Raw genomic sequence first — 25,431 nt, 5'->3', positions numbered from 1 at the left:
CTGACTAGGACATTATGGTTGTAAATTCTCAAGTAAAACTGGGAAATTTCAAATTTCTGCTGTAAAGTCAGCTATACCAAACACGTGTAGTGATTACTTTTTATTTCTGATTCCAAGGCAAATAAAACCTATATTATTTACTATGACTAAACATGAATAACTGCCAAACATTTAGAAAACCTGAGTGACCACAGAAAATTCCAGTCCAATAGGGCCAACAAATAAGGAAATACTAAATTATCATTAAAATTTGCCTTTATTTTTCTTACGGGAGAATTCTACACAAACCAAGGTGACTGTTTTACAAGACTCTTTTCCCAATATACTAAATTTTCAAGAGGATCATGGACAGTATAAAACTGTAAATAACTCCTCCTGCTGAGGTCTACAGCAAAGCTTCTTCAGTTATTGTAATCTTGGAGAGCCTGAGCCATGAAAAGCTTGCCCAAGTTCTGTGCATTAAACTCCTTAATATTCTGGCAGTAGGTATTAATTTGACCTGTCAATAGGAAAGAAGGGTAAAACCTTGTCAGTTTTGAAATTCAGAAAGACATCCTAGAACATAATTCTTATAAAGCCAAATGTGCATGAATCATTCAGGATTTATACAGAGAAGCAACTAAAACAACTCAACTGTTCCAGATTTATGAATTTTACATTTTCAATATCACCAAACAGGTTTGGGAAGAAGAAACTAAACTAGCAGAATAGGTAAACTGGTATGCTCAAAACCCCCTTAACTTTCCTACAATTCTACTACATACAATTTCTGAAGAGACATATGACAATAGAAAGAATAAATAATTCTTGCTGCTCTACTGGAAGCTTAGTCACTTTAATTGTTCAATTTAATTGCTCTAAAAATACTACAGGACTGAATTTTGGTTCTGCTCTTATGCAGCTGCTGTACCTATTAAAATATTTGTAACAAATATTTTTCAGTAGCAGACTGAAAATTGTGGTACTTCTGTTTGACATTTTGCTAGCCTTTTCTTCCACCTAATATTTCACTTTATTAGCTATTTCAAAAATCATCAGGGTATGAAGACTTGTCAGTGCTTTACAAATCAAACATGCCCATCAAAACATTTTTATACACGTACTGCTACAAGTTATTTCCCTTGTTAGCTAGGAATAGCAAAACATGAAGCCAGTTTAATCAAAATTAAGGCTGTTTAGAAGGCCAATAAACTCTCAATTTAATGCTCTATTTGAAAAGTTTTTAAATGCCTCAGAGACAAAAGAGCTAAGTTTTATTCTTTATCCCCAAACTTTACTTCATCTAAGTTGAAGTGGATGCTTTCAATTCTTCCCCTGACTATGGTAAAAGAACAAATGAAGAGAGTGCTTTGGCTGAAAACTGTTTTTTCCTTTAAGTATAATAGTTTTCAATTCCTCCTCTTACAAGAGGTGATTCATCTTAAGTTATCACTTTCATAAAACACACATGTATACACACGCACACTTCTGTTGCATTAAGCTATGCTAAAGCTGAATGTTTAAACACTTTAATGCTGCTAGGATTCATTAACTGGTAAAAGCTATCAAAACAATAGTTTTTTGAAAGACTCTGGAAGGAATAATAAATCAAGACCATTATTTCTTCTAAAAGCAGCACTTACTAGCAGTGTGAAACAGTATTAATATTAAAATAATAATCTCTTGGTCACTCCAAAATTTAAGAGTGGTAGTTCAAATTCAGGGTTTTTTAATGCCAAAGCACTCTTTTCCACACACTAAATTACCAGGACTTTGTTAATTTTCTCTTAGTAGAACACACTGTGATATCTAACTGATCAAAAAACCTTAGAGTTAAACAATTTGCTTTCTTATAACGTTTCCCAAATTTAGATTACTTAGGAGAGCATCTATGTCTTCTGTTCCGTGTTGCCATTTTGAGGTCCCAGATATTTTTACCCTTCCAGGAGGCACACGACAGGCACTGACTTCGGTACCAAACTGTGGCTATGTAATGCAGCATGCCAGTGAACTGGAGAAACTGGGGGCCATGGCATCTGTCCCTATGCTTTGTTCCCATTTAAATTTTTATTCACACCTTGAGGTACAGGAAGATGGTGATAGTTTCCCTAAAACTCTGGAGGTACAAATCAAAGAAATTACCCCAGTTCTGTGTGAAATTAAAAGTAAAATCATCTCAGCTGCTGCAACAGCCAGTTCAACATCTAGGGATATTACCAGTAACGGAAGGCTGCAGACTACTGCTCTGCTCTGAATCAGTAGTTCCAGCCCAAACAGCTTATTCCTGCCTCTTGTCTGTACAGTCCCTAACTTCAGGAGTTGAGGAAGCAGCTTATTGACTGCAGTAGTAGCTACACCTATTCATGCAGAAAGCCTGCTCTGTGGGGCATTTCTCCAGCTCTCCTTTAAAATCCCATTTCACCTGCTCAGAAAGGAGCACCAGGAAGAATCTCTGGCTGCTGCTCCTTGCCCTTTTCCATCAACCCAGGAGACACAGATGGGCAAGCAGGAGCTAGGTACCATGGCAAAATAAGAAATAAAGGGAGAAAGTCTCCCATACATCAAGTTTAAAGCTTCATGCAGCATTCTGATTAAACACAGTGGCTTGCTTTCAAAAAATTACATGTTTGTATCTGCATAGGTAACACGCCTCTGTGACTTACCTAGATGGTTTAAAATTCCTGTGTGTGTGTAAGCTTACTTTCTAACAGAGGCGTGGACTGCCTACTAGCATTAAGCTGTTGTTCTAAGCCAACTTTTTTTTTTTTTTTTAATACTTCAGACAACAGGGCTACAGATCACAGGTTAAAACCACTGCCTTTGTCCAAATAAAGGGCAGTATCTGGAATACTGCCAGTAATGGCAAAGGTAATGAAGAATTAAGATACCTTCCAAGGCGACCACTTCACTTTTTCTCAAGCTAACATTCATATATGAAAAGATGAGTAGAAGAGGCTGCTAGAACGCTACCTGCAATAAGGAGCGACTCCATTCTTGGAGGTGGCTGTGGTGGTTTAAAAAGTTTATTGATGTCCTCCTCAGGAAGAGGGGCTTCTCCTCGGCTCTGACGCTGTATATTTTCTTGTTGACGTCTCTGCTGGTACTGAAAGTAAAGCAACAGGAACAGAATGCAACAGGACTTCGAAAGCAGCAAAAAGGTTTTCTTTTCAGATGCTTTTTACCTAACCAGCAAGTACGTATTAAAAATTTTACTTACACAATGCAATTCAATTTACTTCAAATAATGCAAACACAACTCACAGTTTATTTCAATTCACTGCTAATAAGCATTCCGCCCCACCCCACCCCCCCCCGCCAAGTTGTCACCTTAAGTAAATGAGGCACTGGAAAATGATGTGGTACTGAGGTAGCGGCGTTAATTTTTAAGATTTTTTCAGAGAGATGAATACTGTATCTGATGGAAAGAATACAGCATGGTAGATAAAGGCTTCCATTTCCCCATGCAAAAAAAGAAACCAAGGCTGGAATATGTAGGTATGAGAAGCCATTACTTCAAATGTTATAGAAACCAGAAATACTCAATTTTATGTGAGTTAAAGGTCAAAACAGTATTAATCTGAAAGGGGAAGAGAACCTGATTAAACACGGTGTTTTAAGCTAAAAAACATTAACTGTAAACTGAGAACAAAGTGGTAGCTGAAATAAAGTATGATGGTTCATTTCTCCATTCCAGTTACTTAGATATTCTGCTACATTGATGCCATTTCTTTGTGGGTTACCAGAGGATATACCAGAGTAGCAGTTTGTATAAATTATTCTGCTATTACAAAAAAAAAAAAAAAAAAAAAAAAAAGTCAGGTTTGTTTTCAGTGCTTCCATTTGCCATGTAGGTTACTCAAACTTTATAAAAATTAAGGCAGACCATTTTTTTAGCTATTGGATAGACATTTGTTCTTGCAGAAGTACACACGTTCCAAAACATGTATGTGACACTTCATACCGTATGTCACAGCCAGGAATTAGCTGTAAGGTTTGTCTATCAAAGCCCTCATATTCAACACCAAAAAGCCCTTTAACATAAACTGACCAAAGAGTACAGGGTGTTTTCTGTCACTTAAATGTATCTGTGCGTAAGAGTCTGAAAACAGTTCATACTTGGTGGCATACTCAAACGAAGTAATTTTTTTTCCAGTAGTAGTGACAAATACATGTTTTTGGACAATGTTAAAAATAAAATCTTAAATGCCCATATTTGTATGTGAATTGCATGTAGTTCCTTCTTTCCTTGCATTACCCCATTCACTTCTCAGCAGTCTGCCTATTATTCTCTATTGAAACAGCTTGCTCTTAATCACAATTGCTCCATTTTAAAAATGAAGTTAAGACCACTAACTATGCTGCAATGAGCCACTACTAAAGCAGCTATAGTTAGTAAAGAAATGAAGTGAGACACCATGGAACCTACTTTGCTCTGCTTTTCAAAATAAATAGATCCCCTTGTTATTAACAAAAACATTTGAAGTGGATGCCATCTTTCTGTTCAAATTAGGCAGCAAAGGAAAATAAATTTTCTGAAGATAACATGCATGAAGCTTCTATGTCCTCAGGAATTTACAAACCCAGGAGAGACCACTGATCATGTGCTGCTTCCCTGAAGTACTCCCTCTTCAAACTACACTTAAGTGAAAAAAGTCAATTTTGATTTTAAAATAGTCAGTGATGAAGAATTTCAGATGAACCACAGATGCTCTTTTTAATTATTAGCTACTTTGTGTAGCAATATGCAATATTTTATCTTTAAAGTCGCCTGGTCCATTTTCAGTTGGCCAACACTGAATCTTGTCATATCTCTGCTGCCAGATTAGAGAGCTGGAATTTATTTTTCATGCAGGTACTTCTTGAGTAAGCAAGTCACTCACTAACTTAATTCGCGTGAAATGTACTGCATTCACTGCTTTCCAGGCTTTTAAATCATTCTCATAGTGCTTTTTTACCAGCATTCTTCTATAATTAGACACAGTATTGCTTTATCATATGCAGCTACAGCAAGTAACATAAAGTAACACAGTCTCCAAATCACAGAATGGTTGAAGTTGGAAGGGACTTCTGGAGGTCACCTTGTCCAACCCTCTGCTCAAGCAGGGCCACCTAGAGCCAGTCTCCGTACTCAGCATTCTCTAATCAGACTATTTTGGATTTTAAAGAGGCCCTTTGGCGTCAGGAATTAAAAGTCAGCATCGCCTGATCGGTATCACTATCCACTAATCCAAAACTGACTAAAATGTAATTTTCGATCAGAGAACAGTCTGCTGTCTTTTAAATATGGACTATGTTCCTTTATTTCTAGATGCATGACTACCTGTGATGGTATTAAAACATGGTTTGTTTTGGAACAATTCACTTGTAGTTTCAGCTCTTTCATTTACTACACCTCTAATCCTTGTGTCCACAGCATATTTATCAATGATTTAGGTTTATCGTATATCACTAACAAACGTGTAAAATTGCAAAGAAAGACCAATCCGCATTAAATGTCAGCAGAAGTGAATCCATTTGATAATTCCTCACTGATTAGCACATTTTATAAATCTACTTAATGGACATCTTTCTGTAAGAACTCCATCTTGCTTAAATCCAAATTCATCTGTCTTGGATAACACCACCCAAACTGTATTTTGTGGGACAAAAAATCTCATTCAGGTTTCCCATGTTACCAACCTGGTGTTTCTGCTGCTGCTGTTTGCTTACATTCCTCAGGTAGGTATTGTATTTAACAATGTCTTGGCTCATCTCATCCACTCGGTCCATCAGCAGCTGCAGACTCTTCCCTAGGTGATTACTGAAATACAAGAAACATTAATGAAAGTCTGATTTTATTAAAAAAAAAAAAATCTTAAATTTTTAAATTCTTTTCAAGTCACTCAACCAATATTTCCGCACTATTGGCACAGTCTGCAGTTTTTAAGTTCCTGGTTATCTTAGTTCATATATCTATTTGACGATACTTTGTATGGTATCTCTTCCTCTACCATCTATGCCACATTGCATATACCATACTTAAGTTTTTGGTCTTCGCAGGGAACCTCATAGTCACAAAAAAAACAATGCCTTGCGTGAATTTACAGATGCAGGTCAAATGTTTAAAAGAAAAAGTCTGATGCTTTTGTGACACATAATCCCGAACAATGTTCCAGGAGATGTGTTCAAAGAGTTTGATTTCAAGTTACTGCTAGCTTTTTCACAAATATTTAACTATCCCTTTGCAGGGATAGTTAAATATTCTTCAGAACTCCATCTCATTAACTAGTCTATCAAACCACGCCTGGAAGTTCGGCAGACATCGCTTGATCTTAGCTGTTGAGAGGGAGTGTTGCGTCCAGTCCAGCCAGCTCCACATTCCATACCATAAGCAACATGGAAGCAGCTAGGCTGGGCGCGTCCAGTTCCAGTTATGCGATCTACTGCCTTGGCCAGACAAATGAAGTCTGTTAAACAACTTTTATTGTAACCATTTTTAGTAAAGGATTCAATATTTTGTAGGAATGTTCAACTTAAGGTATAGCTTCCAAGTTAAAGTTTTGGAAGTTTTTAGGTTGGTGCCCATGGAGACAGTATTCATCTTAAATTGTGTTCACAGGGTAGAGCAGTAAAAGAAGGATACTTACTGCTCTCTATTGATCCTTTTGATCAGAAGCTAGTTTGTTGGATCTGATCTAAGCCTTACCCAATCCTACTTGGCTGAAGATCAATGACTGAAAAAGCTAAATACCACCCTTCTCCTCCCCCAACTGAAATGCACTACTATTCATGGGAGTTTCTTTCAATTAAAAAGTTTGGTGCACTTCAGAATCATACCCTTCCGTCACTGCTCCTCCACGTTATCTGAGATTCTTTCTGTCTTTTACAACACATTCCCACCATCCAACAGCCTATGGACTGGAAAAACTCTTAACTGGAAAAGACATGCATGAAGTGAAAAGGGAACCACATACGTGATACTATGCACATCCCTCTTCAAGAGCAAATTCTTCCCCAAATCCATCAAAGTCATAGCTGGAAACGCGTAACACACCGAGGCACAAGAAGATACCTCCTGAGAACGTAGCTGAAGATCCGCTTTATCTCCGAGTACTAGGACAGCTATTTTACTGAGCCGAGCTGCCTGCTCACTGAACAAAAGGCTGTAACTTCAGACCACAATTTATTTACAAGCCAGAGTTTTGAAATCTCAGTTGGGTACAGGGGCAGATGGTGCGGAGGACTTCAGTTACACAGCAGCAAGAAAGGCGCCACTATAATAATTATTTTTAAACTTCCTGGGGTTTTTTTTGTTGAACATTTCAAGCGCATGATATTTAGAACTGTGGAATATTGCCATGGCTAGGGGTGTGAATATTTTCGGTTTTTTATAGAGTTTATATTATACAGAGTTAGTGTTTGAACTGGATATTATCAGAAATGCCTACGTAGGTACATATTAATAGCCTTGTAGGGTATGTGGACAGAAGGAATACATAATTATTTTACAGATAGTGTCCATATGAAATATAGGTGGTTACAAAGAATGATTTTATGTGAATCTCTTTGGGACCAGCTTAGTACAGCAGAATACAGAAACAGAGAGTTATTGTTAGAAGCTGCAGTAATATAGTGTTTTCTCTCATTGCCAGGGAAACAAAAAGCTAAAAACAGATAACTTAAACAGATGTGAACTTAGACATGAAGTGATAAGTATGCTGCAAATACAGGACCAGCTTTTTCCTCAGTTCTCATGTGGTTGATACCCTCTTTTGCTCCACCTCTTAAAACAAAACAAAACCAAAAAAAAAAGCCAAAAAAAAGAAAGACCAATAGGAAGTAATTCATAAAAATGTATACATACAATGTTTAAGCAAGTTTTATTCAGCTGAAACTTATTCTGGTGAGATTTAGGAAGTTGAATTGCATTGCTCCGGCCCATAAGACTCATCATACATTTACTTAGCTCAAAGGCTTTTCCTGGCCTTGTGCACACCCCTGCAGCAGAGCTCAAAGGTCACGCTGCTAGGTACCTGAATGCCCCCTATGCATCAATGCAACTAAAAAAATTGGGGGGCAGGGGTGCCAGTAAATGCTGCTTACATTCCCATCAAGACTCACTTTCCTACAAGGCTCTGTGATAATTAAATGTAGACAATGTGGAGCTCAGCACTTGCATTTGTTGTTCTGAGGGCACTGGTAATAAACTGCATTTTCAATGGATGCATTTCAGTCAGCTGATTCAGCGAAAGAGTCAATTAAATTGAATTTACATTAGATTAGCAGGTAGTGTAGATGAACAGGAACAGATTTATAAAGCAAAACAGCTGGCCCTGAGAAACAAATGTCCATGCTATGTGTGTTTCAGGGGGTTTCTTATCACTAGTTCTGATGTGGTCCAGTGATCTGAAAGCCCATTAGTAGCTGAAGCACAGTAGGTATCCTCCCAAAGCCTACTTTCACTTTAGTTTCATCTGAAACAAGTCAGGTCTGAGATCACCCAGTGGTGACGGTCTGAGCACACTCCTGAATGGAACTAAAAGACACAGTTCCACCTTAAGATAGCACCAGGAGATCACCACACCTCAGGTACTGTTGAATCTTCGTGGGAGAAAAGCATCAGCTGCAGAATTGCTATCACACTAAGCATCAGAATGTCCACACATGGGGACTGTGTTCATTTTGGGGGAGAAATATAGATAATAAAAGGGGAAAAAAACCAGAATGGAGCTACTTCTGCAGTTAAGACACACCAAAAAAAATCATGTGGATTCTGACACATCTAATGAAGAAATAATCTGAGAGCACTTCTTCAACGGAATTGTTATTAGGATCATTCACCTGTAGTGAGTGACCTTCAAAACTTCCAGAATTTTATCATTTGAGACTTAGCTGTGTAGCTTGGATGACAATAAAAAACTGCCAAAAAAGGACACACACATACAAACTGTCGAAGGGAAACTGTCAAAGTCTGTTTAGAAAAAAAACCCAACAAACTAACTAGAAAGTTTGGCCTCCAAAGCAATTTCTTGTGCTGTGCATTTTTGCTGTAACAGCCTTACACTTGACAGGGTACAATCCTTCACCCAAAAGGGCAGATATGAAATCAAGACCTGGATTCATGGATTACTTCTGATTCCTTGTTTAACAATTATCACATCCAAAGGTCAAAATGTTCAGAGGGTGAGAAGCAGAAACCTGTTCACAAAGTAGCCTAATCTGCAGATAACAGTCATGGCACTTTCTGTCTTGTTCGTCCTCCTGGTGACCCTTCTGTTTGCTGGTGGTATGGTCTAGCACCCGCAGAAGGAGAAAGCAATAACTATACGCTGACAGAACTCACAGATCACTCAATATAAGAGAGCAGCCTGTTAGGGTACAGATCTGGCTAAGAGACCTCAATGCAAGCCTCCCTCTTCCTGAGGGAATCCTTGTACCACTTGGGCCTCCCTTTGCAGATATATTTTAAGAGCAGCAAAGGTGCACAAAGCCAGTTTAAGAGGTCCCAGCATCAGCATCTTCCAGTCTTTCCCTCCCTCTTTGCCCAAGGATTTAGCACTCTAAGCTGTATGGATTCAGCTGTTTGCATGGGCACACTTCAGACTTTCAGTGAAACAGTCTACTGTAAATGCAAAAACACCCTCAGTTGGGGTTTCTTCCCTCAGTTGGGTGGGTTTTTTTGGTTTGTTTTTTTTTTTAGGGAGGCTGAGGGAAAGGCTGGAAAGGAAGAGTGGGAGCCTGACTTTTTCCACCAGACTATTCCACAAAGCTATTTGTACAGCCGTATTGTGAAGCAGATGAGGGAATAAAAATCTTTGAGGGTGGGAGGAGTGTAAAGATGAAATGGGGGTAGCAGGGAGGAATGATGCAAGCAGCTGGGGACGGAACCTCAAACTGGCTCTGCTTCTGTAGGATTTGTAACGGGGAAACTACACATGAAGCCCACATTTACTTTAGCATCTTTAATCAGGAAAGGACTCCACACACACACACACTCACTAAAGGTCTGTTTGAAACACAGCAAAATGCAGCACCAAAGCTCTGAAGAAAGGCAGTAATTCATGTTGTTCTCAGCTTCCCGTGTCCTGCTTATTACTTTTAACTGTATCTACACACAGCATGTGGGCCTCAGCTTGCACTTTTGGAGAAGTCCACCTACCTGTGGTGGCCCGGGAGGGAGTAGAGGCTCCTAGCCTCTGAGGTCTGAATCACTGTGCTGCACCTAGGAACTTAATTTTGGGGTATAACAATTCTGAAGCTGGAGATATCTAAAAAAGATGGTGCCCTAAACTTGCCTACAATTTTCATCAATGGACCCACTTATTTAATTTTGCTTGCATCCTGGTTAAGGAAGATGAGATCAGGGAGCAGCAACAGAAAGCATAAGAAAATGCTGCGTTTGCTGCTCGGTTTTTCCAGTTTCCATCAGCTCTACTGAGGCCCCTCTCAGAGTCACTGTTTTTTGGGAAAGGTGCCACCCTGGTACAGCACTTCTCCTCCTGGTGGGAACAGCTTTGGGTGGATTAGAGAGGTACTGCTGGGCAAAGCACATCTTTTTGATTAAATATTTCTAAGGAACATTCCCACCGCTTAGCAGAACTTGTTTACATCTCAGCATTTTAGCCCGAGTTCAACCTGTGCTCTTTTTAAGAGGATTTTGTTTGAATGAGATATGTAAGTCAGGAGTCTTGAGCTCTGTTCCCTTTTCTACTCAGACTTTGATGTGTGCCTTTGGGCAACACATTTACCCTCTCTGTGTCAGCTTCCCCCATCTGCAAATTAGAGATTTTCATAATTATCTTAATAATCCGTTAAGCACATTGAGATTTCTGAATAAGCAGTACCATGTATAAAGGTTAATATTGTTTTCAAAAGCCAAAGTAACCCTCCTTATGTCACTTTTGCAAAAATACTGCATCTGATGTTTGAAAAATATCTGCCAAGTAGATGTTACTGCAGTAAATGTTCAGCACATGTTTGCTTCTACTGACGCACACTATTAGAAAAATTGCTTGAGACAAATTGAGATATTATAGAACAACCCTATTATGAAGCTAGACCACAAAAAAGCTTTTTTTAATTTAAACTAGATCATCGATAGAATAGGGAAGAGATGGATGAGAATGGGAAAGTTGGTTGTAATTATTTCTCTGAAGATCTGGAACATTATCTGACAGGATTTTAATTTTTGAGTCTCTATCAAAAGACTGGCAATACTCCAAGGTCTTCAAGACATTTTGGTCCTTAAGGGTAGCAGGAGGATAACAGTTTGAGCAAAAGGCCTTTACTTGCTATTACTTGCTAGCCTTGTGCTGTTCTGCCTTCAACTTTTTTCCCTAGAATATTCCAGTCAATTCAGATTTCACAAGACAAACAAAAATTTATACCCCAAAAAAGTAAACTACTTTATACAATTATCACAAGTGTACTTCAAAAGGAGAAAGATATTAAGGTGTAGACAAAGTACCTCAAATAGGTACAGCTTCAAACTCAGACACAGTGGGTGGCTGAACATGTGAGAATCTTGATGAAACAAACTCTACAGAGAAGAACAGCTATGGGTAAATAATTTCATTGCCAAAACCATTGCTTCAGAAGATTAAAAAAAAATTCAAGGATGCTCCCAAAGGACCAGAAAAAAAAACCCCAAAAGCCCAATCAACCCCCAATCCACCCAAAATGAAAAGGAAAAAAAAAAAAAAAAAAAAAACACCAAAAAAAAAAGAAAGAAAGAAGTAGCCTTAAAGTTACTGCCAATTAATTCTACAAGAGCAAACTTAAGTGAGGAGGATATGCACCAAAATTTAAAGTTGACATCTGAAATGTTTTAGCCACAACTGTTCAAAGACAAAATAAGGAAATGCAAAGTGAAAATAAAACTCCAGAATAGTGGGGGTTTGAACTCCCTTACTTCAGGCAATATATTATTTGTCAGAAATCTTCACAGCTGAATTCAAGTAAAAACTAGTTAAATATTTCAGCAGACAGTACAAGTCACCCTACCTTGAATAAACGAGCTTTAAAATGTTTTAATTTGCCAGCTGCTGAGTTATACCAATTTAAGATATTACTGAATGTAACCTGCTTGGTAAGCAAAAGTAGCTATCAAATATTAAAATAAATAAATTTAAAAGACACATACAAAAATCTCCAAATAAACCTACTGGGGTAACTTCCAAAACTTAATCCCCATCAAACAAAACTAAGCACCTTAAGTTCCTCAAATAGACAAGGTAAACCAGAAGAAAGCTGCCAGGAAAGTCAGCTCAGGAGATGTAATTCAGAAATACCTCTAAAAACTGATGAATCTGTTGAGTTAATTCTCTATGAGTGGGAAATTCTAGACTTCAATAAGCTCAAGAAATTGCTGCCAGTATACAGGATAGTAACTTAACTGAAGTTCAAACTTAATTGAAAAGGCACTTTTAACCAGGTTTATCATGAATCCAGTTCCACTTGTGTCATCGTTATGAACAGCACTGCACTGCTCCAAGAAAACACCCATTGAAAAGAAAATTTGATTCACTGAGGAAAAAGTTATCTTGTTCTTTTTCTTGTTGTAATGGATTCCAAAACATAAATGATGATGCTTCCTTGTTTTTATTGTTCACTTCTCATCTCATTTACTGATAAAGAGGACCAACACAAAAGCCTGTCTTACACCAGGCTATTAACACTGTCATTCCAGAAAAGAAATTCTTTTGTACAGTTCTTATTTTTCATCTTGAGTCAGGTCAGTGGTACGGTACCAGTTACTACATAAGATGTAAAGCTGATGAGAAACTTCAACTGTGGTTTGTGATCTGTGCAAATTCATTTCCATTTCCAGAATTGTATGAAGTGACTAGCAGCAGCCTGTGCTAGGATCCAGGGTGTTGGATAATCCCAACCCTTTTTACAGGAGCAAGCCCATAGAAACAGTCAAGGGCAATGCTGTCAGGTCACCCGGAAACCTGCTCTATATCCTCAGCACAGTTAAGTTAATATCCTTTCACAGTTAAGTGGTAGAGCTCATGAGGAATCAAATCATTGTCATTTCCTACACCCAGTGCCCACCCTCTCCTCAGACGGTAACAGCTTCGTGATCTTTCAGCAAGGGAAGAGCCTGACAGAAAGACTGCAAAGTCAAGCAGGCTGAACATCTTGGCAAAAATTCTTCATTTCTTTAATTCCAAGGTGCAAAGTCACAACAAAATTACAGACCAAGTATCTCTTGGGAAACCTCTTGTAAATTCCATGGCAGAGTTCAACCCTACACCTTTACACTCTCGACCAATTTCTCTAAAAGCTATCAGATCACTCAATAGATCCAAATAAGCTCAAGAAAACAGAGTGGAAAATTTCTGCTCACTCAGGCAACATAAGGACCACTAGGCAATACGGATCCATTAACAACAACCTTACATGATGGGGGCGCAGAAAAATGGGAAAAGAAAGACAGACACCACTAGTATTCAGAAAACTTGGTGTCAGAGTGGATCAGAATCTGGCAGGCAACACCTTGATGTAAAAAGAAGTGTTACATCCCAAAAGCCTATTAGTGAATACATTGCAGTTTCAACATGGAACAAGATACTGCATCGTTTTGTGTACCTGGTTAGTTTGGTCAGCCCAATAATAATCCAATTAACTGTACTGAGATGTGTAAGATCTAAGCATCACCAAATCATATTGCTAGAAGTCATACCTACTTTGTGATCATAAATGTATTTTCAGGGCAAAGTGCTATGAGAACAAAAAATTATGAGATCATTCTAGAAACTCTTAAACAATTTCTGACATCATGAATGGTGGCTGTCATGCCAATCAGTTTGATCATTTGTACCCTTTGAGTATTTCTCAGGTAGAGGCTTTATTATTTTGTTTTAGTTTCAAGTGCACCCTGCTACCAAAGCAGAACAAATGCAGGGGGTTTTTTTGCTAAAATAATCTACACAATTACTTGAGAAATATTTAACAAAACCAATTTTTATTTCCAGATCTATTTGCCTGAATTTTCTGAATGCTAATATTTTCTTGAAGAAATATATACTACTGAAAAGATTATACACTTTCAAGCAGTATAGGTATTTGTGGATTACAGACTAAATTTAGTCCTTGAATCTAATGCTATAGTTTTACCACGCAGTTTTTCCTTCAGCAAAAGAACATGAAGGGTAAAGTCTTAACCCCATTAAAAGTCAAGGCAAAGCTTCCATGGACTGTAATGAGACTGGGATTTCACCCAAGGTGTTAAACTGTGGTTTGGGAAAGCGAATAAAAATACATCCATTATTGTAACAAGTACTTACCTGCTAGCCAGACTGAGCAATTCATGTCTATCGGCTACTGCGGATTTCTTTTCCAGTTCCCACAACATCACATTGATCAGGTATGAATTCTTAATTACAATGGGCACTTCTTCAAACATGTTTTCATAAGCAATATTTGCTTTTTTCAAGCTATGAAAAAAAGTTTAAAAGTATTTATTTAATACAACCAGTAATTCTCTTGTTCTTTTTGTTGAATTGTTGCTCCAACAACTGGCAATTTGGTAAAAATTCTTGTAGTTCCACAATCAAACAAAAGAGTCACGTTTTGGTAAGAGAGCATTTGTATAGCAAAACCTCACGTTTACAAAGACTAGGAAAAGCTGCTCTAGGAAAAAACTCTCAGAAGTCAAGCGGCCGCTCTGCTTGCTAGTACATTACTTACATGAAAAAGCCTCCAGCAAAAGACTGTACTGACAGGATTAACTCTGCCCCTTCCAAAATATTTTTCTCATTTCCCTGCCATCAGCATTTCTTAAATAGAAGTGAACAGTTAGTTACCAATCGACACTGAAATAACTTTAAAATCATAAATACTACAATGAAAAAACAATTTCCTGAATAGCTGAATAATTAAAATTTTTACTGACCAAAAATTAGATTGATAAAATAGTGTGTGTTTTGGAGTAATTAAATTCTGTGATGGATATTCAAATACAAATTTCCAGAGTTGTTTTATTGGGTGGGGGTTTTTTTACAATATAGGTATAAAAACTATTGTCATAGGTTTACAATCAAGTAGGCAGTAATACTTGTCATAAAATGTGGAAATAAAGCCCTGATGTAGAAGTTTCTAAGGAAATATATCCTCAACTTCTTAGTATGCATACTGGATTTTGGAATAAGTCTTTTGCTTTTTGCCTTGTTAGACGCCCCCCCCGCCCCCCCCCCCCCCCCCTTTTATTTTTTTTTGACTAAGCACAAATTTGTTTGCTCATCATGGAAATGTTACATTTAGACACCAAGCCATGAAATTACTCTGTTTTTCCTCAATGCAGACAGTTTAACAAGTGCTTGTGCTTTGCTGTTGAACACCAAGCTGTTTGTGGAAAAAGATGACAGCTAAGGCCTACATCTATTACAAGCAGCTAATCTTCCGAAACAGAATAATTATCCTACTTTACTCCAAAAGATTGTGTCCACACGGGGGAGTTAATTTGGAATAAATACAGAAGAGCAGCTATTCCAGAATACCTGTTCAATTTTCCTTCTGGAAAAAAAGAGCTTTATGACAGACCAGTTATTTCCCCTTCTCCATTTCTTTTTTTATATTTTTTGACTCTGTTCCCAGATACAGCTATCTTCACCACAGTCCTTACAGCCAGCCTGCTGACCATCTCCACAATGGTTCAAGTTCCACCATTTCAACCTTTACTCAGATGCCCAAAGACAGACTTTCATGCATTCTCAGCCCACTGTATCAGTGCATGTCTGTCGCTACCTATATATATCCAGCTTTGCCAGCACACAGTTACATGAAATTTTAAAATACGGTATTTCATTATCCCACCTACTCTTGTGCCTCCCAAATAATCCAGCAAAATCAATGAGAAAACATTCTTTTAAGTTACTTACGCTTCTGGAGAGAAGTCTTTTTCTTTGCAAACTTCCATCAGTTTGGGAGTCAGCCTATATGCCTTCAGTGACAAAGATCCTTGGGCAGTCTTAATGGGATCTATAATTAAAAATGGAGGATGCACATTATTACTAACCCCAGACTGCCTTTTTGTGGGGGGGGGTTGTTGTTTGTTTTTTTTTTTAAATATGTGAATGATATAAACAATAGGAAAATAACTAGGTAGTCCTATTAAAAAAATTAAGACAACCAACACAGAAAAGACACTATAGCAGAAGTAAACCTGTTGTACTGAAATGTAAAATACATCCAACTATATAGAGTGAAGCTAATTAATAAACTTAACTTGGAGAACATGGGGGGATCTAGACTCATTCTACTCACATTATTTCCTCATTAAAGGTCTAATACACGTTTCTTTTCTTTCCTATGAACTATCCACAGAGCTTATGTAAGAGCTACTGCATTTAAACAAAGATTTTTGCCTCCAGTCACTGTGCAGTAAATTAAAATATTAATTAAACTACATTTTAGACCCAAAAAAGTAATTTACAGTAGTAATAAGCTAATTCAGATGAAGATGCCCTGCTGCTTCACGCACAACAATGTAACTGGTATATAAACAGACTAGTTCTGCCTTGACATACTCCACTGAATTTAGGGGTAAATTTTCTAAACAAACTGTTACATTCCTAGGACAAAGAAGCTTAACACTTGCAGCATGATAACGGCTGAAGCATGCCAACATGACAATAAAAGCTGTGTTAACATTCATGTTGTCTGAAACTTAACACAGTAAAACTTTTAGCAATCGGTGATAAAATGAAAACCAAAATAGACTGAAACAAGTGGAAAATTCATCAAGGTCTGATGATGCAATGTTTCCAGCCAATATAAGTATACTTTAACAACTTGTTCTTTACTGTAATCCAATTGTTAACATACTGAAACAATTTTGGGGCAGCTCATAAGATTGATCGTATTCATTAGTATTTTTTCTGACAGATACTCAGGACGTTACATTTACTTCTCAGCTGGAAACTATATGCAAGTCTGCCAGATATGGCAAACTGTGAGTGTTTGGGGAGGGGGAGGCTATAAAGCTGTTAAATTGCCTACGGTTCTGATACAGCACAGAACATCTGGTCTGGAGAGCTTGAGGAAACACCATTAAATAGGCAGAAAAGAAAAAAATCTTTGTGCTAAGAAACAGTCCAGGTTTTGTATGCTTCTGTCAGAGGTATAAAAAAAAAAACTTGGCAATTCGTGCGATGATTGGTCAGTCACGTACAGAGCCAGACACGCTAGCAAGCAGGGTTTGTTAGACATCTGGTCGGGTTCCACCAGCCCCTTCCACGAGGGAGGGGAGATGAAGGAATAAAAATGAAGCAGCTACTCCAGCATTCCAAAACGTACACATCAGGGCTCTGATAGCAAGAAAAATAAACAGAAAGAAGGAAACCCTGTCTAGACTTAGCTGCTGCTGAGGCTGCCGTAGACACAGGGTTGGTATTTACTCGAAAAGGGCTGCCAGGCTACTCTTACAGGCAAAAGACAGAATACAAAAATAGTAGTAATAATATTAAGAGGGGAAAAGAATAATAAAGGAAACCTCATACTAACCGTAAATGAGAACTACAGACTCCTCAATTGCGTGCTGGTAACTGAACTGGGAGTCCAGGAGGGCACGAGTGACAAAAGAGCCATAGTACGTGGACTGGTACCAGCCAACGTGAAGATGATCAATGTTTACGTGGCGAAGGCTTCGCATCATTTCCATCTGGTATTGAACTAGATTAAATGAAAAGTATGTTTAAAAAGTAAACTTACACAATCTGCATGATTTAGAGAGACCTTGACATTACATGAGTAAATTGCATTTTATTTTATTTTCATTTTTGCAACTGTATCGAAATTTGTTTATTCACTACCAGACTGTCTTTGCCAAAATCCAGAGCTTCCTCACAGAACGCGAGTAAGACCAGCCTGAGTAAGCAAACTTTTTTCAGCTGCAGTTAATTGCTAAAGCGATCAACAAACCATTACACATCATTTACAGTGTGTATTACCTTGGTCATTCATAAAAAGAAAAAAATTCTGATACTGGGTTTCATTAAGCAGGAACATTTTACTGTTTAATAACAAAGAAATACTGTGATTTAAGTTGTAATACTGTCTGGAGTTAGATAACATTTGGAATCAAATGGGAAAATTATTTAAAGAGTATATGAGATAGAAAATAAAGTATGTCTTTTTCACAATGTAAAACTACATTTTCAGTATTAGAGTTTAGGGGATCAGCTATAGCTGTCAGTTTTGATTGCATTTATCTTCAATTTTTCTACACTTTCTTCTTTTTAGATGTCTATAAATGCATAAGTATGCATGTATGTATATATAATACAAAATACACATACGTATTTATATACAATAAGTTACTTTTGACAGTAGAGAACATTTTTCATCAGGCTTTTTACACTAACAGCTGTAATGTTTCATTGTACCAACGCATAAATTCCATTTCTACGAAATGCTTCGCTCAGATTGCCTTGACAGAACAGAATTCTATTCAGGAATGTTTAACATAATCCCATTGAGCAGATCAACACACCTTATCACTTATCAGACCTTTTAAACAGACAGACACTGTGCCTGCTGGTTAAATTTAAGGAAACATTTCAGTGTGATTAACGGATGAACTAACACTCACAGCCAACTAATAGGAAATCAAATGTAACAACACTACACAACCCTTCAGTTTTGTCTGCAGCTGCAAAATTTACAAAGATAAAAAACAACTACCTCCTATGCATTCATTTTTGTTAATTTTTTTCAAGAGTTCTCCTTGTGCAGATGAAAATATGATATTCATTATTAAAGAAAGCAATATAAATTAGAAAACACAATGTACATTTTCAGATCCCACTTCATATCCTTTCAAGAGAAAAAGAAAATCCAACCATATTCTTTAAAGATACGAGGAGACATTTTTCAAGATTGGACAAATGTTTTTCCAACTTATCACGCTTACAGCACAAACTACATTCTGCAGTCTGCTGGCCCTTTTCATTAAATTGCCATATCTTACTGACTGTATTTTTAAAGTAATCTACATACACTTACATAAACCTTTGCAGACTTTTTCCATCAGCGTATGTTGGTGCTTGCATTCTATTTCATAATATCTTAATAGAAATGACTTGCAAATTGTGTTTCATCCAGGACACCATGATAACAGAGCACTCCAAAACTAATACAGCAGAACCATCTGGGATACAGCCTGAAATCCCATAATATGCTGCAAGCAAAGCAAAGGCCCATACCATTTGGCTGTCTCTAAACCAAGGCAAATCTGAAAATCTACACTCTTCAGGACAGACAGCAGAATTGATCAAACAGGTATTTTAAAGTCAGTATAAAAACCTTCCCCCTGGCACAATCAAAATAAATTTTAATCCCACTTTCATTGCACAACTTCCAGAAAGAGTGGCCAGTTTGGGGCATACTCCTTCAACAGCAGCCGCAATGTTTTAGTGGATAGTCTCTCAATGCTTCTCACAAAACCAAAGCTACGATCTAGCTTGTCAAAGAAGCTCAACTTAAAGTTTTTGTTCAGGTTTTTTGGGGGGAAGTTGTAAAGTTTCCAAATTTTAAAATTAAAACATAAAGAACACAGACCTCCCTCAGAACAAACTAAAAAAGACCTGCTGTTACCATGATTTTCAATTGAAGAGCCACACGATCCATGTATTAAATGTAGCTAGAATAAACTATTTCAGTTAAAAGAAGCTTTTCAAAGACGTATCTGTGTGGAAAGCAAGTAAGACTTGCTTTTGACATGACGTGCTACAACAAGCTAAAAGATGAAATTATGGTTAGATCCTTTCTAGCCAAATGAAGTCATGAAAAGGAGAAACTAGAAAGATATTTTTAAAAGCAGCTAAAAGACATACAAGATTTTTGAGAATGAAGTTAAATACAGATTTTCAGAGAGCTGAGCCAGACTGCTTCTTGCAGTGACACTTCTCTTGTAATTGAGGACACTGTCAAAGTAGAGATGGTCATGTAATGATAGGAAAAAGATACTTTTATATAGATTCCTATGAAATCACGTGGTTGACCCATTTCTCCCTTGAGAGGTGTAATGTCAAAGAGAGGGAATACCCTAAGAAAACATCCAGATCTTTTACAAACTTGAATAAAGGCATATCATGCTCTTAAAAGTTTTCATCTGAGAGGTAACCAGTAAACAAGTTCCAGGACAACTCCTTTTCTTAAACACCGTATAACCAGCAATATGTAACTGAACATAACATCCAGAAGAAAAAGGACTCACTGAAAACCACCCAGATTTCAAGTCAGCAATTCCTCCTCTCATGACTGTAAGCAGTTAGATGATAATGAAGGCAACAGCGGAAAAATCTGAAAGAACCAATAAAGCATCAATAGCTAACATATCTGCCTTGGGAAAACAACTGCAGAAATTAAAACATGATGCAGTCCCCACCAGGGAGAAATGGAAACTCTTTTAACCAAACATATATATATATATTTTATAACATGTATTAGCAGCTAGATAGCTCCAACAAGCTGCCAACTTGCACAAATGGATAACAGCCCCCAAGCTGCTTTTGTTGGTATAGTTACCACAGTTTCTTTGTATCTTCTGTCCAATCTACAGATCAACTTTTTACCTAGGAGTTTAGCACAGACTAGGCATGAGACTGTCCCAGTCCTCTGTCTGCTAGGAGATGGGACAGTCATGCACAACAGTTCACTGTTCCAAGTCATAGTCCTTCCCAAGGACCCATGCCACAAAGGTGCCACTAAAAAGTGCCACCAAGTCTGAGAGAGCCCAGAACCAAGGTGAGCAAGGAAAAGGGCAGGGGAACAGCCAGACCAGGATGCTTCCCCCCTCTCCTGCATATTTAAACAGTCCACCTATATTTTCAAGCAAATTATTTGTTCAGGAGTGTCCTTATGATGAGGACAGCCAACAGTCATGCTTGCACTTCTCAGTGTGCTTCTTGCGTAGAGAATGCACAGCCCCCGTCTCCCAAACACCTCTGCGCAGTGGATTATTTTTTTTTTGAAAGAAGATTCTCTTTTTTGCTTGTATTAAAAAACAAACAAAAAAAACACCAACATTCCCCTAAAAAGCCCATTTTTTTGTTAGTTTGCAAATAAACTGGGGTGGAAGGGGCATTAATGCAGCTAGAAAGTGTTACTATAACTTGTCTGGAAGCAGGAGTGCAAAACAATACAATTTCGGTGTTTTGCTTGAATATGACTGATTTCTGTGAATTTCTACTAACAAAATTCACTGACCGAAAACAGTAAACCAAACCCTATTACAGTTGTGTGGTGGGTATTATTTCCCCTGAATTCAACTATGTTTTCACAAACTTGTAAAAGATTAAAGAAAATACTAAAATTACGTAAACACTTTTTCTTTTTCTAAAAAGTACTGGCAAAATTAGAAGTTTTATCTGGGCTTTAACATAGAGGAGGTATACACCCTACCTTACCGATAAGAAAATAACATACCCAAAATTACATAATAAATCAGAGGCAAGGCCAAGAACTGAACACTAATGTGATGACCCATTCAACACTGGGACAACTCAGCCACGTACTCTCTCAACTGAGGCACTTTAAAAAAGGAAAAAATGGCCATGTGATGATTTTTAAACACAAACAAGTCTGACACCAGAGTTTACAAACAACAGACAAATTCACATCCTTCTTGCAATAACAGCTTATTTCTAAACGATTCCAAAACAAGTGTTCTTGCAACAACTTGATACATGATGCAAGTTCATTTATCAGTAAAACCATATTATTTTTATTTCTTTATAAACAACTCATTAAAATCCAGCTCTCAGGTCACATGACAATGTACATGTTGCCAAAATTTATTCCTTCAATAGTTACCGTTACCATCAGATGAGACGCGTTGCAGCCTGGCTACATTCAGACTGCTGGTAAACATTGTGACATGCGAAACCCTGATCAAAGATGGCCTGAAGGCAATACTTTTAATGGTACCTCAGATGCTTAAGGTCCTAATTTCTGAAATGTATTTTAAGTTGATACACCTTAAAAGATATGGTTTTCAGAGCAGTAACCAACGAGTCTAAAAAGCCAAGACCCACCAAAGTGGAAGAACTTTGTACCCAGTGCCAGGTGCTGTCACAGACCAGTTTTACACTGCTGCCCACCAGCTCGCTGCAGCGCATGCTGGACACAAGCAGCATTACCAAAGGAGGTAACAACTAACCCTGTGCCATGAACCACTAATATCTGCATAGCCTTCAGTCTGGGTTTCACAATGAAGTGTTTGTCTTGACTCAAGTTTCCCAAATTTGTCCTTAAAGTGTGAACCCAAACAGCAGAAGTTACACATCTCCATGAGGGCAGGTCACTGCTTCAAGAACAAGGCAGACCTTCGCGGCTCCCTCACCTACAACAGCCTCCTCAAAAGACTCTGGAGTATCTGAGGATGAATAGTTTCCTTGCAGAATCTTGGGCATACAGAAGACAGATGAACTAAAACCTAGGGTTGCCACTAACTAGAACTTCAAGACTGAGCATGTCTTCCAAGGGACATGAAAGTCCATCAGAAGAAACAGCATCCAGCCTCTGCGCTAACACTTCTCTGAATTTAACTGGCAACATGAACATGGCAAATTTCGGGTATTCTGGTCAAACTATATACGAAAATAGCTAAAATATTCCTTTCATAACACTACTACTAATGTGGATAGTATTTTTAAGGCAATTACTTGTCTCTTTTGAAGTGCTACCATGTGGTAGCATGCGTACTGAACAAGTGCTATACACTTAGCAGCACAAAAAATTCTGTTTTTTCTATACATATTAAGCTTTGCCAAACCACATGTATGCTTCAGACAGTATCTTCAATGACTAAAACAAGTTAGCAGATGCTAGTTCAAGGAACCAGCGTATGCATTTGAAAAGAAGGAAAATTGATTTATTTGATTTAATTAAGCATGAAGAATTATGGAGACAACAGATTAATTCATTTTCCCTCCACACACACAATCTCAATTATTTGTCTAAAAAACTATGAATCACAATGGCTGCATCTATTGATAACAATTCCAATTGTGAAGACACAAATATAATTAGTACCACAACTAACTTACTCTGGTTAAAAAAAATGCAAATTAAAAGGATGGGCAAAGAGAAAACAAGAATTCACAGTTAATTCTGGCAAAGGCATTGCTTTATCTGAAAAAGCCTTTAGATACTGCTGAAATATATTTCTTAAGCTTAAGTGTGCAACACATATGCATGCATATATTTGCAGATTTTTATCTATATCCAACACTTCTCCCAAGACAAATGCACAAGCTCAGTAACTCAACAATTCTCCTATTCAGGCAGAGAAAAATTAAAAGTAAATATTGCCTTCCTCAATAATATTCATTTCCTCCTCCAAAATATCAAGTCAGGGTTACAAAACAGTACTCTTATTTTATGCACTTTTGCTATACTGGGCTGAAAGCACCTGATCTCCTCTAAACTTGGAAGCTAAGCAGACCAGGGCCTGTAAGTAGCTGGATGGGGGAAAAAAAAAAATCACCTGAAAATAGGCAAAAGTCCAAGAGTCATAGTCAATCACAAGACCACAAAACCAAATGTGAGTCAGAAGACTTAATTCAACTCTATTTTAATTGCTAAATTCAAGGATGAAGAACAGGGCAGAACATATTCGTCCAAAGTGGATTAAATTTGTTTTGAGGAATTGTCATATTTAAGTAAGTTAGCAACTGTGGTGGAAGAACTGCACACCATTTGAAAAGCATGCCTTACAAATCTGCATTTTCTTTATAGCAATTGCCTCCACCTATGCTACTGATGCTACTGCTCTAGTCAGAGGAAGCTCAATCGTCTTCCATGAGCAGATGCTCATTACAGCAACTGAGGCTTTGCTAGTGCCTTAATGCTTTCTAAAGCAGAAAGTCCTTCACTTTATGAGAAAGGAGAGAAACAGAAGAGGGAAAACTAAAGTAACTATTCATTGTGTATGCGCAGTGAACTCATTCATTTTTAACCTTCGTCACAATTCAGAGTTAGTTTTACTACAGCACTGTGTGATATTAATTGTGCTTTACAGAAAAACGTGCGGACACCCAGAGAAGGTCTCAGTAGGTGAACAGTGAAAAGTAGCTGGAACATAATAGAAATAAAACAGCGTTTGGAGTGCTTCTGTCTGGAGATACTTACCCAAGACGTAAGCAAGCATGTGTCTCCAGACTTATTTACTACCAGTTTAGCCAGCAGTTGCCCATGCATAGATTCTACCAGAGTTGATGACTTGGCAGTATGGGCAGAGGTAACTCTCCTGGAGTCTGGGACACCACACCAATGCAGCAGTAACTGCCCATCACTACCTTGTTGCTTTACAGAGGTGGTTCCAAGACACTGGCCAGCACAAGGACATACTACCTACCAAAGCAGGGCAAGGTAGGGGAGGGTAGCTCTTTTGCTGGTGGGAATAAAGGAGGGTAAGGACAAGTTTTCAGAGAAAAGCTGTAAAACAAGGGAATGGGGAGCACGGGGATGTGCGTGACGGCACAACGGGAAAGCAGCAAATGGAAGCACACCACTTCCTGCACATGTGCTGGCACTCACCCAGCGTTCTCTGAGAGCCAGCTTGGGGCTGAGCACATAACCACTGAATTGGGAGGCAATCAAACCAATCAAGCTATCATATTATTTGATTAACACACGAGGAAACACTTAGATAAACCTTTGGACAAACTAAATAAATCTCACTGATCACCCAATTCTCTACACTACTCAAGGTAATGTTAACTTGTACTGTGTTAAAATAAACACCCAAGCCTCAAGAATAGTCTAAAGAACATGGGTAGACCTGTCAAGATAACTTGCAAAATTGTCTTCTAAGGTATTCAACATTATACCAAAGGATAAAAGCATTATAATACCATCTTCCAGAAATACTAAAACACTTGAGTCTTCTAAAAGCATCTTTTAATTCAAAAATTCATTTTAAACTAGCATCTTGAAATTAAAGTTGGAATCAAGCAATATAATTTCCCTATTTCGTTGACAATGATCTTTAAGATGACTGCCAGAAGAAAATTCAACATATTTTGAAGGTTTTCTGCCATGTATCCAGAGTAGGTTTCTTGGCATTTATATGGATACCTTCACAGTATCTTACAAACATTTACCACTTAATCCTCAATCTTCTCTTATACGGCAGGTAAACATCCATACCTAAGCATCCATTTGGCTTACTACACTACTATTTTTATGTTGACCGAACATGGATTTGATAAAAGATTAAAATCTTTATCGAGAAAAAAATTCCAGTCAGCCTACATTGCCATGACAGCAGTAAATTATACTACTAAAAATGCCATCTGGGCAGCTTAATTCTTGCTTTCCTTGTAAAAGAGCAAGAAGATGCTATCTCATTTCCTAATAACATCAAATGCGTAATGAAAGCCTCGAATGTTTTCTATTAGGAATGCATTCCCATAAACTCCAGCACCTTGAAGCTTTCACTTGACAGTTTTTGTCCAATGGGTC

At 37.8% G+C, this 25,431-nt stretch overlaps 1 protein-coding gene across 1 annotated transcript in view; it reads right to left on the bottom strand.

The window, feature by feature from the left end:
• Positions 1 to 237: 237 nt before the first annotated feature.
• EIF3H (eukaryotic translation initiation factor 3 subunit H) overlaps positions 238 to 25,431 on the bottom strand; it is an 88,949-nt gene continuing 63,755 nt past the window's right edge. Inside the window, exons 3-8 of the mRNA XM_055799412.1 lie at positions 17,467 to 17,634; positions 15,843 to 15,942; positions 14,250 to 14,399; positions 5,659 to 5,779; positions 2,950 to 3,082; positions 238 to 499 (exon numbers count right to left, since the gene is read on the bottom strand). Coding sequence (XP_055655387.1) covers positions 402 to 499; positions 2,950 to 3,082; positions 5,659 to 5,779; positions 14,250 to 14,399; positions 15,843 to 15,942; positions 17,467 to 17,634 — 770 coding nt within the window. The 3' untranslated portion in view covers positions 238 to 401. The remainder of the gene's footprint in view (positions 500 to 2,949; positions 3,083 to 5,658; positions 5,780 to 14,249; positions 14,400 to 15,842; positions 15,943 to 17,466; positions 17,635 to 25,431) is intronic.

This window comes from Falco peregrinus, chromosome 3 (assembly GCF_023634155.1).
Source record: "Falco peregrinus isolate bFalPer1 chromosome 3, bFalPer1.pri, whole genome shotgun sequence".
Classification (NCBI taxonomy): domain Eukaryota; kingdom Metazoa; phylum Chordata; class Aves; order Falconiformes; family Falconidae; genus Falco; species Falco peregrinus.
Note: the sequence above shows the minus strand (reverse complement) of the source record. Positions and strands in the feature narration are given on the sequence as shown.